General features: G+C 35.2%; 1 protein-coding gene across 1 annotated transcript; it reads right to left on the bottom strand.

Annotated features, from left to right (window-relative positions):
* Positions 1-11,439: 11,439 nt before the first annotated feature.
* Positions 11,440-11,922, bottom strand: LOC134249415 (putative nuclease HARBI1). Its single transcript, XM_062731773.1, has one exon. The coding sequence runs from the start codon at positions 11,920-11,922 to the stop codon at positions 11,440-11,442; it is 483 nt and encodes a 160-aa protein (XP_062587757.1).
* Between the last annotated feature and the right edge of the window lie 5,090 nt (positions 11,923-17,012).

Here is a 17,012-nt window from a genome sequence, read left to right as displayed (position 1 = left end):
TTTATTGGATACGACTGCAAACTCTTGACCCTTTGACCTAGACCTTGGAGAGTACACATGTGTACATCTGAATTTTTTCTTTGTTTCGTTTCTATGGCAACCGTGAGCGACTCATTACAATTATTTTGAAAGTAGAAATCACTTTGACACATTGCAAGTAATAAACATTTAAAGTTTCAAAACGATTGCCTGAGTAGTTATTGAGAAAATCGAAATTAAAGAATTTTAACTTTCACCTGGTTTCCATGGCAATAATCGATTATATGAAAATTTTAAATACGAGTTGCAGAACTACAGATACTAATCATTAAAATAAGAAAAGTTTCATGACGAACGTTTAAGGGACCAAGAGAGAACACTCTCGGACAAAATTTGTTGCTTTTTACAGGTTTCCATGGCAACGGTAGACATATTGGAACTGAACGACCTCACTGCACAACTACAACCAGTGATCGTCCTTGAAGGAAAGTTTCAGGAAGATTGTCCCAGCCATCTCCGAGAAACAGCCTGGATAAAAAAAACATGCGTACAATATCAATATGTCGTCCCCGACTTCGTTCGGGGCGACATAATAACTCCTGAATTTTTCTCATCAATAACTCCTGAATTTTCCCCTTCAATTCGAGCATTTCTGCATTGCAGAGAGCTGATGTGTGTTATGAGATAATAAATCATGTGTGAACTTTCTCAGTTTAGCGGAATCATGAACATTTTCGGCGAGATGAATGTTTTGTATACAGTGGTGATCAAGGCTTTGCGAACCATCAGGAGCGGATCAAAGAATTTATGAATGAATGAAAACTATGGAAATGACGTACCAATTTTTTAATTTATACTTGCACTATCTAATGAAATGAATAATATACAAGTGATAGATATACAAGAAAACGCGAAATGATAATAAATGCAGCTGACAATCGTTATTTTTTTTTTATATAGATAAAATAAAATATTTATAAATTCAAGAGACAAAACAGAAGGAGAATGAATGATGGCAAAATATCACATGACGGGAACTGAATTTTATGAATGAAGATTTTAAAAAGTTACTTGTAAGTTGTATATGTTATATCTGTGTATTCTACTTGGCTGTGTGCTTAATAAAAAGGGGGGGGGGGGGCGTCTTGAACATAGTAAATAGCCATAACGTTTGAACGGTAAGTACTAGGGCTTTCGTATTTCAAATATGTAATCCTTGTGAAAAGAACTTTTATTGGATACGACGAACTTTGACCCTTTGACCTAGACCTTGGAGAACACATGTGTACATCTGAATCTTTTTTTTCTGTTTCGTTTCTATGGCAACCGTGAGCGACTCATTACAATTATTTTGAAAGTAGAAATCACTTTGACACATTGCAAGGAATAAACATTGAAAGTTTCAAAACGATTGCCTGAGTAGTTATTGAGAAAATCGAAATTAAAGAATTTTAACTTTCACCTGGTTTCCATGGCAATAATCGATTATATGAAAATTTTAAATACGAGTTGCAGAACTACAGATACTAATCATTAAAATAAGAAAAGTTTCATGACGAACGTTTAAGGGACCAGAGAGAACACTCTCGGACAAAATTTGTCGCTTTTTACAGGTTTCCATGGCAACGGTAGACATATTGGAACTGAACGACCTCACTGCACAACTACAACCAGTGATCGTCCTTGAAGGAAAGTTTCAGGAACATTGTCCCAGCCATCTCCGAGAAACAGCCTGGATAAAAAAAACATGCGTACAATATCAATATGTCGTCCCCGACTTCGTTCGGGGCGACATAATAACTCCTAATTTTTCTCATCAATAACTCCTGAATTTTCCCCTTCAATTCGAGCATTTCTGCATTGCAGAGAGCTGATGTGTGTTATGAGATGATAAATCATGTGTGAACTTTCTCAGTTTAGCGGAATCATGAACATTTTCGGCGAGATGAATGTTTTGTATACAGTGGTGATCAAGGCTTTGCGAACCATCAGGAGCGGATCAAAGAATTTATGAATGAATAAAAACTATGGAAATGACGTACCAATTTTTTAATTTATACTTGCACTATCTAATGAAATGAATAATATACAAGTGATAGATATACAAGAAAACGCGAAATGATAATAAATGCAGCTGACAATCGTTATTTTTTTTTATATAGATAAAATAAAATATTTATAAATTCAAGAGACAAAACAGAAGGAGAATGAATGATGGCAAAATATCACATGACGGGAACTGAATTTTATGAATGAAGATTTTAAAAAGTTACTTGTAAGTTGTATATGTTATATCTGTGTATTCTACTTGGCTGTGTGCTTCAAAAAAGAGGGGGGGGGTGTTGTCTTGAACATAGTAAATAGCCATAACGTTTGAACGGTAAGTACTAGGGCTTTCGTATTTCAAATATGTAATCCTTGTGAAAAGAACTTTTATTGGATACGACGAACTTTGACCCTTTGACCTAGACCTTGGAGAACACATGTGTACATCTGAATCTTTTTTTCTGTTTCGTTTCTATGGCAACCGTGAGCGACTCATTACAATTATTTTGAAAGTAGAAATCACTTTGACACATTGCAAGGAATAAACATTGAAAGTTTCAAAACGATTGCCTGAGTAGTTATTGAGAAAATTGAAATTAAAGAATTTTTACTTTCACCTGGTTTCCATGGCAATAATCGATTATATGAAAATTTTAAATACGAGTTGCAGAACTACAGATACTAATCCTTAAAATAGGAAAAGTTTCATGACGAACGTTTAAGGGACCAGAGAGAACACTCTCGGACAAAATTTGTCGCTTTTTAGAGGTTTCCATGGCAACGGTAGACATATTGGAACTGAACGACCTCACTGCACAACTACAACCAGTGATCGTCCTTTGAGGAAAGTTTCAGGAAGATTGTCCCAGCCATCTCCGAGAAACAGCCTGGATAAAAAAAACATGCGTACAATATCAATATGTCGTCCCCGACTTCGTTCGGGGCGACATAACTAGTGCTAATTGTAACGGGAACCGTTACAGATGTTCCCCAAACGCTCCCCAACTCCCTTTTGGTGCCATATTCCCTGTAAGCCTTATTAAATAAGACAACATCTGTGCATTTTTGACTTTAACAACGTTTTCCCAAAAGGATACCAATTATATTCAAATTTTAACATTGCACGCGTGCCCATGTGAATGCACGTGCATAATGATCATATAACCTTGTCTACACTTTCTATATATTTAAATATACTTTATATTAAAGCATTTAGTCCAAAACTATTAAAACTCACTCATTCAAGTGTATTTTTAATTTCACTCGTTCCAAATGCACGCACGTGCGTGCACGTGCATGATGACCATACCTTCTTGTTAGAGGCTCTTATATCTATCTATGTTCTAAATCCCATCCTGTTTGGTTGAAAGCCAAGGGAATTATAGCCATTTCAAGTTTCAGCCAATCAGATTGCAGCACACGTGCATCCACGTGATTTCAAGAATTTTTTTTCTAAATCACATTGTAGAATATCCTAATGCATGACTATGTTTTAAATTTCAATGCATTTCATCAAAAATCAAAGGAGATATAGCCATTTAAATTTTCAGCCAATCAGATTGCAGCACACGTGCATGCGCGTGATTTCTTAAAATTTTTTATATATCATATTGCAGGATGTCCTAATGCATGACTATGTTTTAAATTTCAAAGCATTTCGTCAAAAAACAAAGGAGATATAGCCATTTAAAGTTTCAGCCAATCAGATTGCAGCGCATGTGCATGCGCGTGATTTCATGAAATTTTTTCCATATCATGTTGTAGGATATCCTAATTCATGACAATGTTAAAAATTTCAAAGCATTTCGTCGGAAAACAAAAGAGATATTGAGATTTTTGTTTCAGCCAATCAGAGGAAGGCGCACGTGCATGCGCGTGAGTTCGTGCTAATTTGACAGTGTCATATTATTAACACTATTAATATATCCTTATGTAATGAGTTTCAAAGCATTTCATCAAAAAATATAAAAGTTATAGCTATATTAAATATATCAGTCAATTCACTCATTTCACGCGCACGCACGTGCAGGCGTATGCGCGCAAAATGACCTTCGTTCCGCACACCTACACTACACACCTATTAACCCTAAAAAGGTTTTAGGTCAGTTGGGTGAACAGTTTCTGAGAACACTCGCGGACAAAAAAGTACCGGAGAACAAATAAGAAAAAAAATAATAATAATAATAATAATAAGAAACAGAGTAAAAACAATATGTTCCCAAACTCCGTTTGGGGAACATAATAATAACTAGAGGAGATCTCGTTGCAAGCAACGAGTAGGTCTTCCGTTCGATTTTTGATACGATCATAAAACAACAATGAAAAAAAAGTTCATATCAATCCTCTAAATACGTGAGAACACATTTAAGAGTGAAATCCGTAAATTTCAGACAACTTCCGGTCTTTATAATTCACTTCCGGTGTGACCGAAAGTACTAGAAATGACCTATAACTCCTCTCTGAGTGTGAAGGAATCATCCCTGATAATTTCGATGAAAAATGCTCATTTTTTTGACTACTTCCGGTTTTGAAAAATTAACTTCCGGTGGACATAATTATACTCGAGACACTCTATTTGCCTGTATAAGAAACATTTAAAAAAGAAAATAATAAAATTTTGCATATTTTTAAACTACTTCCGGTGGACAACAGACGTGACGACAACAAAAACTTTATACAAAATTCAAGAGAGCCTGTCACAATCTATCATCCCTGAAAGTTTCAAGACTCAATCTCAAACCGTTTTTGAGAACACTTCCGGACAAAATGACATTTTAAAAAAAGAAAATTGGCCATATCTCGCGACCGGAAGTGACGACGGCAAAATAAAAAAAAAACGCCCTAAGTTCATATGATTTGCCATCATTGCTGAAAGTTTCATAAAGATCTGTCGAGGCGTTCTCGAGAAATCGCCTGCACAAAATCGGTAAGAAAAAAAATAATAATAATAATAATAGTGGAAAAGAAACAAACGAATCAGTAGAAGGGCAAACTTTTCACATTAACTTCTTAATAACCACTGGCTAATTTCAACCAATTTACATTTAAATATGCAGGGTACTTTTAAGTGCCCGGATCGATATATCCCGGGCGTATATTGTTTTTGTCCTGTCTGTTTGTCTGTTTGTCTGTTTATCTGTTTGTCAACTTTAACCTTGGCCATAACTTTTGAAACAATAAGGGATAGAGACTTCATATTTGGTAAGCATACTCCACTAATAAAGTCCTTTCAAATCACTTCAAGGTCAATGACCTTGTGACCTTGACTAAGACTTATATGCTAAAAATAGCTTTTTCCACTGTTTGTCATAGCTTTTGAACCATAGGAGATAGGGACTTCATATTTGGTATGTATACTCCACTAATAGAGTCCTTTCCAATGACATCAAGGTCACTGATCTTGTGACCTTGACTGTGACCTATATGCTAAAAATAGCTTTTTACACTTTTTGCCATAACTTTTGAACCATCAGAGATAAGGACTTCATATTTGGTATGCACACTCCACTAATTAAGTTCTTTCAAATGACACCATGGTCAATGACTTTGTGACCTTGACTGTGACCTATATTCTAAAAATAGCTTTTTCCACTGTTTGTCATAACTTTTGAACCATAGGAGATAGGGACTTCATATTTGGTATGCATATCTCACTGATAAAGTCCTTTCAAACGACGGCGAGGTCAATGATCTTGTGACCTTGACTGTGACGGATATGCTAAAAATAGCTCTTTACACTTTTTGCCACAACTTTTGAACCATAGGAGATAGGACTTCATATTTAGTACGCATACTCCACTGATTAAGTTCTTTCGAATGACACCATGGTCAATGACCTTGTGACCTTGACTGTGATCAGATGCTAAAAGAAGATTTTTTTTAACTTTGTTGCCGCTGGGCATGTAGTGTTTCACAAAACACATCTTGTTCAACATAAATCTTCTTCTCAAGAACAGCAAAGACATTTATTGTCCCCATTTTTGCTAAAGGTAGGGTACATTAAATCTCATTTGTTTGTCAATCTGCCCATCTGTCACAATAAATTTAACCTTGGTCATCATGGTCGTATATTTTGAATGAGAAGAGATAGGACTTTTATATTAAACATGTGTATTAGTATTAAATAGGACAATACCATTCTACATACACTATGATTTTTATTACCCATGATCTTGAAGTTTGACCTAATTTCCTTAAAAAAATTAATTACTTTGAATTGATCATTTTGAAAGATAAATGAAAGGGCATTCATATTACCTGTGATAAGACCTTCCAAAATGTATCATGACTTTTTGACTCTGTGACCTTGACCTTGAAGTTTAACTTAGTTTTCATTAATGTTGTATTTCCTTTCTATTTAGAAGAGATTTGACTTTCACATTTCAAGTGAACATTACCCATAAGAGAGGCTCCCAACATGCTATGATTTTTTACCCCTTGACCTTGATGTTTTAACAAAATTTCAAAAGAGTGAACTCTCCCAAAAGATGATAAGACCACTGTTTCAAACAAAAAAGGAGTTTAGGGAAGACTGGGCTTTTTCCATAAAAAACGCCATTTTTCAACCCTCATTTGACCCCCCGTGCAAAATCAAAATTCCGAAACCTAACTGCACATCTACATGACCCAACCAACCATCTCCCAAAGATGATTAGGATGCTGAATAAAATGTAAGAGGAGTTCAGGGAAGATGGGGCTTTTTATAAAAAACATCATTTTTCGGCCCTTATTTGACCCCCCGGGCAAAATCAAAACTCCGAAAGCTAACTGCACATCTGCATGACCCCACCAACCATCTCCCAGATGATTAGGCTGCTGAATAAAATGTAAGAGGAGTTCAGGGAAGATGGGAGAATTTTGGCATAAAAAACGTCATTTTTATCCCCCCATTTGATCCCCCGGGCAAAATCAAAATTCCAAAATCTTACTGCACATCTACATGACCCCACCAACCATCTTCCAAAAGATGATTAGGCTGCTGAATAAAATGTAAGAGGAGTTCAGGGAAGACTGGGCTTTTTGCATAAAAAACATCATTTTATCCCCATTTGATCCCCCAGGGCAAAATCAAAATTCCAAAACCTTACTGCACATCTACATGACCCCACCAACCATCTCCCAAAAGCTGGTTAGGCTACCTAGTAAAATGTAGAAGGAGTTCAGGGAAGACGGGGCTTTTTGGACAAAAAACGTCATTTTTGTCCCCCATTTGATCCCCCGAGGCAAAATCGAAATTCCAAAACCTTACTGCACATCGACATGACCCCACCAACCATCTCCCAAAAGACTTATTAGGCTACTGAGTAAAATATAAGAGGAGTTTAGGGGAGACGGAGCTTTTTGCTTAAAAAACGTCATTTTTTCGACCCCCATTTGACCCCCTGGGGCAAAATCAAAATTCCAAAGCTTACTGCACATCTACATGACCCCACCAACCATCTCCCAAAAGCTGGTTAGGCTACTGATAAAATGTAGAAGGAGTTCAGGGAAGACGGGGCTTTTTGGACAAAAAACGTCATTTTTATCCCCCATTGATTCCCCCGAGGCAAAATCGAAATTCCAAAACCTTACTGCACGAACACCACCCCACCAACCATCTCCCAGACGATTAGGCTACTGAGTAAAATATAAGAGGAGTTTAGGGGAGACGGAGCTTTTTGCTTAAAAAACGTCATTTTTCGACCCCCAATTGACCCCCTGGGGCAAAATCAAAATTCCGAAAGCTTACTGCACATCTACATGACCCCACCAACCATCTCCCAAAAGCTGGTTAGGCTACTGAGTAAAATGTAGAAGGAGTTCAGGGAAGACGGGGCTTTTGGACAAAAAACGTCATTTTTCAGACCCCATTTGACCCCCTGGGCAAAAATGAAATTCAAAAACCTTACTGCACATCTGACAAACACCACCCCACCAACCATCTCCCAAAAGATGATTAGGCTACTGAGTAAAATGTAAGAGGAGTTCAGGGAAGACGGAGCTTTTTGCATAAAAAACGTCATTTTTCAACCCCCATTTGACCCCCTGGGGCAAAATCAAAATTCCGAAACCTTACTGCACATCTACATGACCCCACCAAACATCTCCTAAAAGCTGGTTAGGCTGCTGAGTAAAATGTAAAAGGAGTTCAGGGAAGACGGGACTTTTTGCATAAAAAAAGTCATTTTTCGACCCCCATTTGACCCCCCGGGGCAAAATCAAAATTCCGAAACCTTACTGCACATCTACATGACACCACCAACCATCTCCCAAAAGAAGATTAAGCTACCGTGTAAAATGTAAGAGGAGTTCAGGGAAGAAAAGTGTGACAGACGGACGGACGGACGGACGGACGGACGGTTTATGAGTAACAACAATATACCGAACTTTCTTTAGAAAGTGCGGATATAATTATCATAATTATAGAAATTATGTTTTGTGTAAGGGTTTCATTAAGCTGAGTCAGTTATGCTGTAAATGAAGAATATTTAATTTGAAAATATATATAGCTATTGCATATAGAGGATTTTGATCCATGTGTTGTTACTGTAAACCAGGGGCCTGTTTCACAAACATTTCCTAAGATATGTCGTAGACATAACTTAAAAGATATGCCTAAGTTATAACTTAGGAAGTTCCTAAGATTTATCACAGCTGTTTCACGGAACAATCTTAACTAAACTTTATCCTAGGACATTTCTTAAGCTGTGAATAGCTGTGTGTAAATAATAACCCACATAACTACAAATCCTTAACATGTATTGTAAGAGTAGTTTGAGTAGTCTTTAGTTTAAGGTAGCTTATTTCAATTAGTTTGAAAAAAATAGTCTGAAAGGGGGAGAGGTGTGGATTGGGGGGGTTGGGTTGGGGGGTTGTGGTAAGGATTTCTTTTACTTTCATATGAATGATAAAGTGTGATTAAACTGACCTACTCAATTATTTTCCTTGACAAGTTGCCCATGAAACTAGTACACCCTCACCTCCATACCACATACGATATACATGCATGTATTTTTTTAATTATTCTTAAAAAAGGTGTTTGCTTAATACAAGGTAACGTTCCTAGTAAACCTTATCGAACACGGCAATCGTTAGATATATTTTTTTTCTTCATGAATGGGTGCTTTTTCTTTGTTTGATCTTCGTTAGTAGTCCGTGCTCTGTTTAAAGCTTTCTCGCTCACAAAATAACAATGTCTCGACAGAAGAGGAACCCCAATTTTACGAATGCTGAAATAACTATTCTTATAGAAAGAAGTAGAAAGAAGAAAAGATGTTCTTTTCTCCAAGCACAATATCACCGTGACTAATCAAGCCATAAAGGGGAAATGGGACCATATTTGTTCTAAAGTGAATTCGGTCAATATAAGTTACATTAGGTCAGCAGAGGAACTAAAGAAAAAGTGGAGTGCCATTTGCAGCGAAGGTAAAAAGAAATTCGCAAAAATTAAAAAGGGAACAGAGGAAAACTGGAGGTGGTCTTTTGCCGGCAGATCTAACTACAACCCCACTAGAGGAAAAAATACAATCAATTTTGGGTGAGACATCTACATCCGGGGTTGAGGGGGGGGCATCGACACTCTTGTACAAAGTGAACGAGGTTGGTGTCCACTAATACTAGTATTACATACGCATATCAAATCTTTTTTAAATTCTAAAAATGATTGGGGCACTTGTCCATAATTTGTTAGTTATTAACAAGTTGTGGAGTGTTTGTTCTAGCATCTTTTTTACCAATTTTGTGAGCCATATTTGTATTTTTCCTCATGTTTATTAATATCCTTGTAAGGGATATATTCAAATATGGGCATGTGTAACTTTTTCTTATATGGTTAATTTGTTTAGCATTCTAAAAAATGCTCATTTACAACAAAAAGTTTGTTTTTATACTTGCAAAAAACATAGCAGAGTAGACTCATGGATGGAGAAATAAATTATTAATTCTAAAAATGATTGTTATTTACTTCAGATTAAACACATACATTCATACACCTTCCCTCACCAGGGCGCGGATCCAGAAATTTTTCAAAAGGGGGGGGGTTGAAGTATTTTTCAAAAAGGGGGGTTGAAGGCGAAAACAGTTAAAGCGTACGTTGTACACATACATAAAGTTAAATAACTCAATGGAATATCGTTGCAGGGTCGAGTACGGTTTTTGAAAGTGGGACGTTGATCAATCTGGGAAAAAGTACTTGTATACAACTATACATTACCAGAAAGTTTTTGAAAAGAAGGAAAAGAGAAATCTCCACCAAAATCCTATTTTGTAAAGGGATGGGGTTTTATTTTGTTTTAACAACCGGATTTCTTTATATATTACAACATTAGCCTTTCACCTTACATTTTCTATAAAACACACAACAAAAAATTGGAACTTTCTTATTTCTCTTTCTTTTTTGCAAATCCAAAGGGGGTGGGGGGGTTGGGTTGGGTTGCAACCCCCTGTAACGTAACCCCCCCCCTCTGGATCAGCCACTGCTCACCTACAAACACATCCTCACACACACACACACCCTAACATTAATATATATATAACGTATATAATTTATTTATTATAATATTTATAATTTTTATTTTATTTTAAAGATGAGTCGAATGAAGTGGAAAAAAGAAAAGGGGGTATCCTTTTAGAAAGTCTATCAACGGACCAATCATTGGAAGTATCTACGGCTACAACAACAGTTACTGCTACATGTAGTGAAACTAGCAAACCTACATCAACATGCATTAATGGTAAACTCATCATTCCAATCTGTATACTTGAGTCATCATCGCCTTTAAAACTGATCAATCACTGCACTGAAAATAATGCTTTGTTTAGTTCTAAAAAAAATGACATTCAAAAGATAAAAATAGCTCCCTGAGAAATACAGACCCCGTTAAAGATTGAAATGAAAGACATGTATCTGAAGAAAAAGAATTTTCCTGACTTTTTTTTAAAAATTATTTTCTTTCTATGTCTGACATATCTTAGAGTTCATGACATCCCAACCTGGAAAATAATCCTGCGCCTGTCTTTACTTATACATGTACTAATCTTCAAATGTGTAACATAATTTTATTCGTTCATTCTTTTTTAATCTTGGACATGAACTAGGAAGCGAAAAATATACCTGCAATCACCATCACTTGAATTAGTTAATATTGAAAAAGAAAGACTGGAAATAAGGAGAAAAGAGAATGGAGCTTGAAGCAGAAAGACTGGCAGTTGAAGCAGAAACGGCTTAGTATAGAGCAGGGGAGACTGCAAATTGAGCAAGAAAAACATAATATTAAACTTTGTCAGTTGGGCATTATTCTCAATGCCACATATCATCCAATAAATAAATTTTGTAGATGTTATAAATGTTTTATATTTCATATTACACTCATTTATTACACAAAAGTATTTTATTCTTCAGTACATGTCATTCATTAGTACATGTGCATACATTTTCTAAAATCTAGCTTCAATCAACTGTCTCTGATTGTCATTTCCATCATTTAGGGTTCCATGATATACACAGTCATTACCGTCATTAATAACAGGCCTGCCTTGTGGTTCTGGGACTCTGTTTTCAACACAAATGTTGTGCAAAACTGCAGTCGCCACTATGATGTTGCAGGTTCTTTTGGGTGAAAACTGTAAAGTACCACCAGAAGTGTCCATGCAGCGAAAGCGCATTTTCCACACTCCGAAACACCTTTCAATTACATTTCTCGTTTTTATGTGTGCTGTGTTATAGGCATTCTCCTTGGGGGTAGTTGGGTTCATAACAGGTGTAAGTAGAAATGATCTAAGTGGATATCCACTGTCACCTAAAAGCCAACCTCTTGGGATGTTTTTGTTTTCAAAAAGTTGACAAAGGGTGGAATTGTTCCCTACAAACGAATCATGTGATGATCCAGGCCACTTTGCTACTATATTAATGAATTTCATTTTCATAAAACAGCCAATGTTTTTAGAGTGGGAATTTTTTTATTACAAAAATGCCCTTTAAAAATGGGGGCTTTTTCCCAAGTGACCATCTATTGGGCCATAACATTAGGGAAGCCACAAATTCTTGAAAAATCATACATTCTATTTGTAATTTCATTCTCATCAATGGACATTTTTATATATCTTGGACTTATTTTGACCAATGATTGAGACACATCTCTGACAATTCTTGAAAATGACTTACTTATTCCATGTAGGTCGGCAGTTACTGTTTGAAAGTTACCAGTAGCAAAAAAACGAATGCAGCCATAAGCTGCAGGGATGGTGGAAGTGAGTGCATGAGACCTTCGTGTAGGCCTTGTGATGTCATTTTGTATCATTTGACAGATGTCCAATATCAAATGACGAGGCAGTCTAAACTTTGAAATTATCTCACGGTCATCCATATAGTCCAATGGATTGTTTCTATCCCTAAACAACCTCCTTCCTAAAGTCCCGTTCGTTTATTATTAAATATGCAGCCGCCAAAAAGTTTTTTAAGTCATCGATTTACCTGTCCTAAAGTTACGACATAACTTAGGAATACTGTAAACGTGGTTATATTGACGAGTTGAAAAATTGACGATTTTTTTGTTTACAAAATTGACGAGTGTTAATTTTGACGAAATGTTTAATCAAGAGTTACATGTATGTATCTTTGAATTCACGGGGAAAAAAGCATCGTGGAATTGCCTGAGGTAAAATACTAGTTCAAACATGGCGTGATAATTACGCTAAGGTATGTATGCAGTATTTGATACACTAGTTGAGATTCAATGGTTTTAAAAAATGTGATTATATGTCACTTTGTTTTCATAACTAATTACAAAAGAAATTAACAGTAACTTTGATCTAGTTATCGGCCGCAGCAGCGGCCATCTATTTGTGATTGTGTTAGAAAGTGCACATGGGGAAATGAGACGTTATTTTTCATTAGGTCAGGAAAATATTTCTCAAATGATAACAAGTAGAAAACCATGAGTAAAATATTTTCAAAAATTGCTTTGAATATAGTGTTAATTGTTGCTACTGTGTTTCAATTTCTTTATCATTTCTCATCAGATAATTGATAATTTATAGTTATGTAAAAAGAGTTAACAATAATATCCCCCCCCCTGGGAGTGTATAAGATATGAAAAGGGAAAACGTCATGATTTTCCGGATAAAAATGACGTGTAAATGTGCATGGATTGGTGAATAAAAATTGAAAAAAATTTCAACCAGTAAAAATTGTTTTGAACATGCTCTACGCCTGCAAATAACACAAAAAAATTTTTCTACATTTTGTACTGCGCCTTGCAGCACAGCCATGGGCATTATCACGGACCAAGATCCAGGGTATCAGCACCTGGTTCATCTTGAGATACCTACATCTTTATTTTGGACAATAAATTCTTATCATTTATTGCTGCCCTTTTTACATCGATGAATCTGTTTATAAGCAAATGGGGTAAATGTCTATTTTTTTAATTTTAATTAATTATTTATTTTGCTAAAATAAAAATGAATCAACTATTTCACCTTTGAATACTAGTATCTTGGCGTGCTTTCCTTTCATGGACACTTTGAAAATTGTAAAAGAAATTTGTTTATGCTAAATTTTGTTTGCGGCCGATTTGATGCTTTGCATCAATTTAACTTGTTTGAATAGTGGAAAGCCAAGACAATTAAGCGGTAAAGTTGTACAATGGTCAATGTCTGATGTGACGCTATATATATGATGGTTTTTTACGAGTGTAAATTTTGACGAGAAAAGAAAAATCGTCAATATAGTCAAAATTAACATGTCAAAATTTCCACGTTTACAGTATCCTAAGATAAGACGAATTAGGAAACGGATAATAATAATTTGGGAAAAAAGTTTTTTCCCTAAAAGAACTTAGTCCTAAGTAGGCTTTGGAAAGGGCCCCACCCCTTGTTTTGCCTGGTAAATATCTTTGACTTTCGTGACCTTATAATTTCGCGAATATTTATCTCACTAAAAATCATTAATATAACTGTGTATTTGTGGAAAATGTTTCCTACTTTCCCTAGCATTTATCATCGCGAATTGATTACAGTTTGCCGAATAGCAATAAAGATGTTGAAAATAATAGTTGGTTTACGGTAATATGGACGTTGTTAATTGAATATTTTTTCTCCAATTACTGCAATCATCATATCCCAGGCTGTGCATTTATCACATTTTATTGTTAATGTATTATTTGTTAAACCTAACATGGTGCAATCGATCGATAATTTGAAAATGAAATAACAAATGACCATGGACCCTTCTATATTTGAAAGAAAGAAGATGTACATATGCATTAACTAGATTGAATATTATATTATATATAAGCATATTTAATACTTTCTGTCTTGAGGAAATATACTCGTACATATATATATTATGTTATTACTTTTAATTAAAAACAAGGTAAAACAATGTGTTTTTTCTTTAGAAAAACATATAGTCCTATAAATTTTGGCTTACCCCTTTAAAAATACCCCCAGGAAAACTCTTTCTGGAGGAGGATTTGCCTTGCAATATAGGACTGTAGAGTACAACCCCACCTCTCACCCAGCTTATTGTATAAGCAAGAAGGAAAGCAGTCCTCTTGTAAAGTAGCCTTGGTCACCAATGTAGAGAGTGTTGGTGCTGAATAGGATTCCTTTTGGTACCCTGCTTAATTTTCTTTTCCCTGCATATTAAAAATGTATTTTTTGCATGAATTTTTAGTTGTTAAAAGAGAGTTTGCTGAAAAAAATCCACTGTTTTGATCATAGAAATTGCTACAATTTTTTTTTGTTATTTTGGTATATGTATGATATACTGTGTACAGAGAATGTTTGCCACCGTATTATTTTCCCCCCTTTTTCCTTATTGAAAGTGGGCAATTTATTACGGGGTGATTTCAAAGTAAATAGATAGTTTCTGTAAACAAAAATCTTTCATGCCGAATTTAAAAGGGGGAAACTTGTTTAAAATGAGAAAGGGCGAACATAACAGGGGATGTAAATAACTCTGAATACAAAAATAAGTATATGTATGATGCACTTTTTTCTATGTAGAAGTAATACACATGTATATTTTGATATGATAAAAAGTAAATATTAGCTGTACTTATAAATAATCACTACCCAAATAAAATTTTGTTGTATGCTACAAATTTTTAAAATAAAAAAAAAAAAAAAGGTCTCCTTTGTCCAGTTTCCACCCACTGACATCAGACACTATGGCAACCTGGCATATTGACATACACATGCACGTTACCTTTCACCTGGGATGTCAATATTGAAAAAAGCATTGTATCAAAGGAAAACACTAAAAATATTTGAGAAAACAAAACTTTAGGAAGAATGTTAGGATTGAGTAAAGACAAATTGTTTTTTCTTTTCATTTTTTTTAAAGCTTATTTTTTTTTACTTTCCAAATTATTTGCTGTAAAGTATCAATAAGTTTGAAAATTAATTGTGGAATTCAAAATAAGGCATATGAAGTTATTGATTCCTGTCATCATTAAATTGCACATTTTATAAATAAACTTTAGAAATAATATGTTGACGGTGCGACCGTTAGAGCGAGCGCAAACTCTTCTGTTGTTTTCATTTAGATCGGGCTCGTTAAACCGCACAAGACATTCGGTGCGTCTAGAACTCTAACGTCACATGACGTATGTAAATCGCAATATACCGAAGAAAAACTAACAGTGCTGAAAGTTAATGAAGAACGTTTTGTTTTCTATTTATCTTCAATATATATCCATTAAATCAAGGCGAGTAAACTTTTTGTTGAACATTTGCCGGGATTTGGGAACGTAGCTAAAACAAGTGATGCATTGTGGGTCCAAATTACTGCATCAAAAAATTCTATCGAATGTACATGTAAGTGCAGTAATTCTCTTCGCACAGGCGTTGCTTTAAGAGCTCGCTGCGCTCGCTATCAAAAACCTTTACACAGCATTTACTTGCACTGCCTATCCTCATTTTCCAGGCATCGGGATAGATTCCGAACTTTTCGGAAATTTCCGACAAAATCGGAAATACCCGAGCCGTTTAAGTGACGAAAGTATGACGTCAAATAAAAGTCCTGTTACTTAAAAACAAACGATAGTTTTGTGGCATGGAGATTGCATTTAGTCGTTGTTTGTAATTTTTTTTTTCAAATAAGTTGTTGCTATCAATGCTATGTTTTAACCACCATGTTGCTATTCACCGCAACGGATTATTGGGAGTTTGGAATTTTTTACGCCGTGAGATAAAAATTTCTTGGAACAATGTGCAGATTTGAACCCAATTTTTTTTCGCACACGTTAGTCTACTAGCTCGCTACCAGCGGCGCTTCGCGCCGCCTCCCTGGACTCGCTATTATGGTGGTATTGGCTAATAAGCAAATATTTACATTAAAGAAGATTCCCTTTTTTTATAAGGAAATAAGGAAAGGAAAGACGTTTAATAACCATACGATCAATGCTAAACCGTTTTATATAATGAATTGAATTTTTATTTAGGAGCTGTGCAACTGAAAGTCTAAATTTTTTATTCTCTTTGATAAGCTTAAAAACCAAAAATCAATTTAGATAAAATTGGTTGTCATATATCATGGTTACCAGGGCAACCCGCCCAAGTTTCACAACATCGCATTTTTGAACATGTAAGAGCCCTGTGGTTAGTGTTTGCAGTAGTTAAAAAGAAGGTGAAAATGTATGTTTTCGAGAACTGAAAGCTTGATGTTTGAAATGCGCATGATAAACATATTTGTAAAATCAACTATTACATTCTTTGTAATAAAAAAAACATTAAGGCTCTGCTAAATTAATTATAAAATGTTGAGAAATATATTGAAAAGGAGAACGCGTTCTAAATTTTCAGAAATTGTGTGCAATTCTTTTGTTATATAACATCTAAACAATAAAAATGTTCAAATCATAGAAATGCAAGTCACGACTACTGTAGTTCGAGGTAGATCATCTACATCAGAGAGGGAAGATTCGTTATATTTATATATTTCTCTTTCATTCATTACATTTTCCTAAGAATCAAAAAACAGCTAACCTTGAGCATGATTTCTT

The sequence above is a fragment of the Saccostrea cucullata genome, unplaced genomic scaffold, assembly GCF_032062105.1.
Source record: "Saccostrea cucullata isolate Sc308-1 unplaced genomic scaffold, CSIRO_AGI_Scuc_v1 ctg13641, whole genome shotgun sequence".
Classification (NCBI taxonomy): Eukaryota; Metazoa; Mollusca; class Bivalvia; order Ostreida; family Ostreidae; genus Saccostrea; species Saccostrea cuccullata.
Note: the sequence above shows the minus strand (reverse complement) of the source record. Positions and strands in the feature narration are given on the sequence as shown.

Bases quoted from the DNA above. Each gene is read 5' to 3' on its own strand.
- LOC134249415 (XM_062731773.1), bottom strand. From the start codon at position 11,922: ATGAAATTCATTAATATAGTAGCAAAGTGGCCTGGATCATCACATGAT.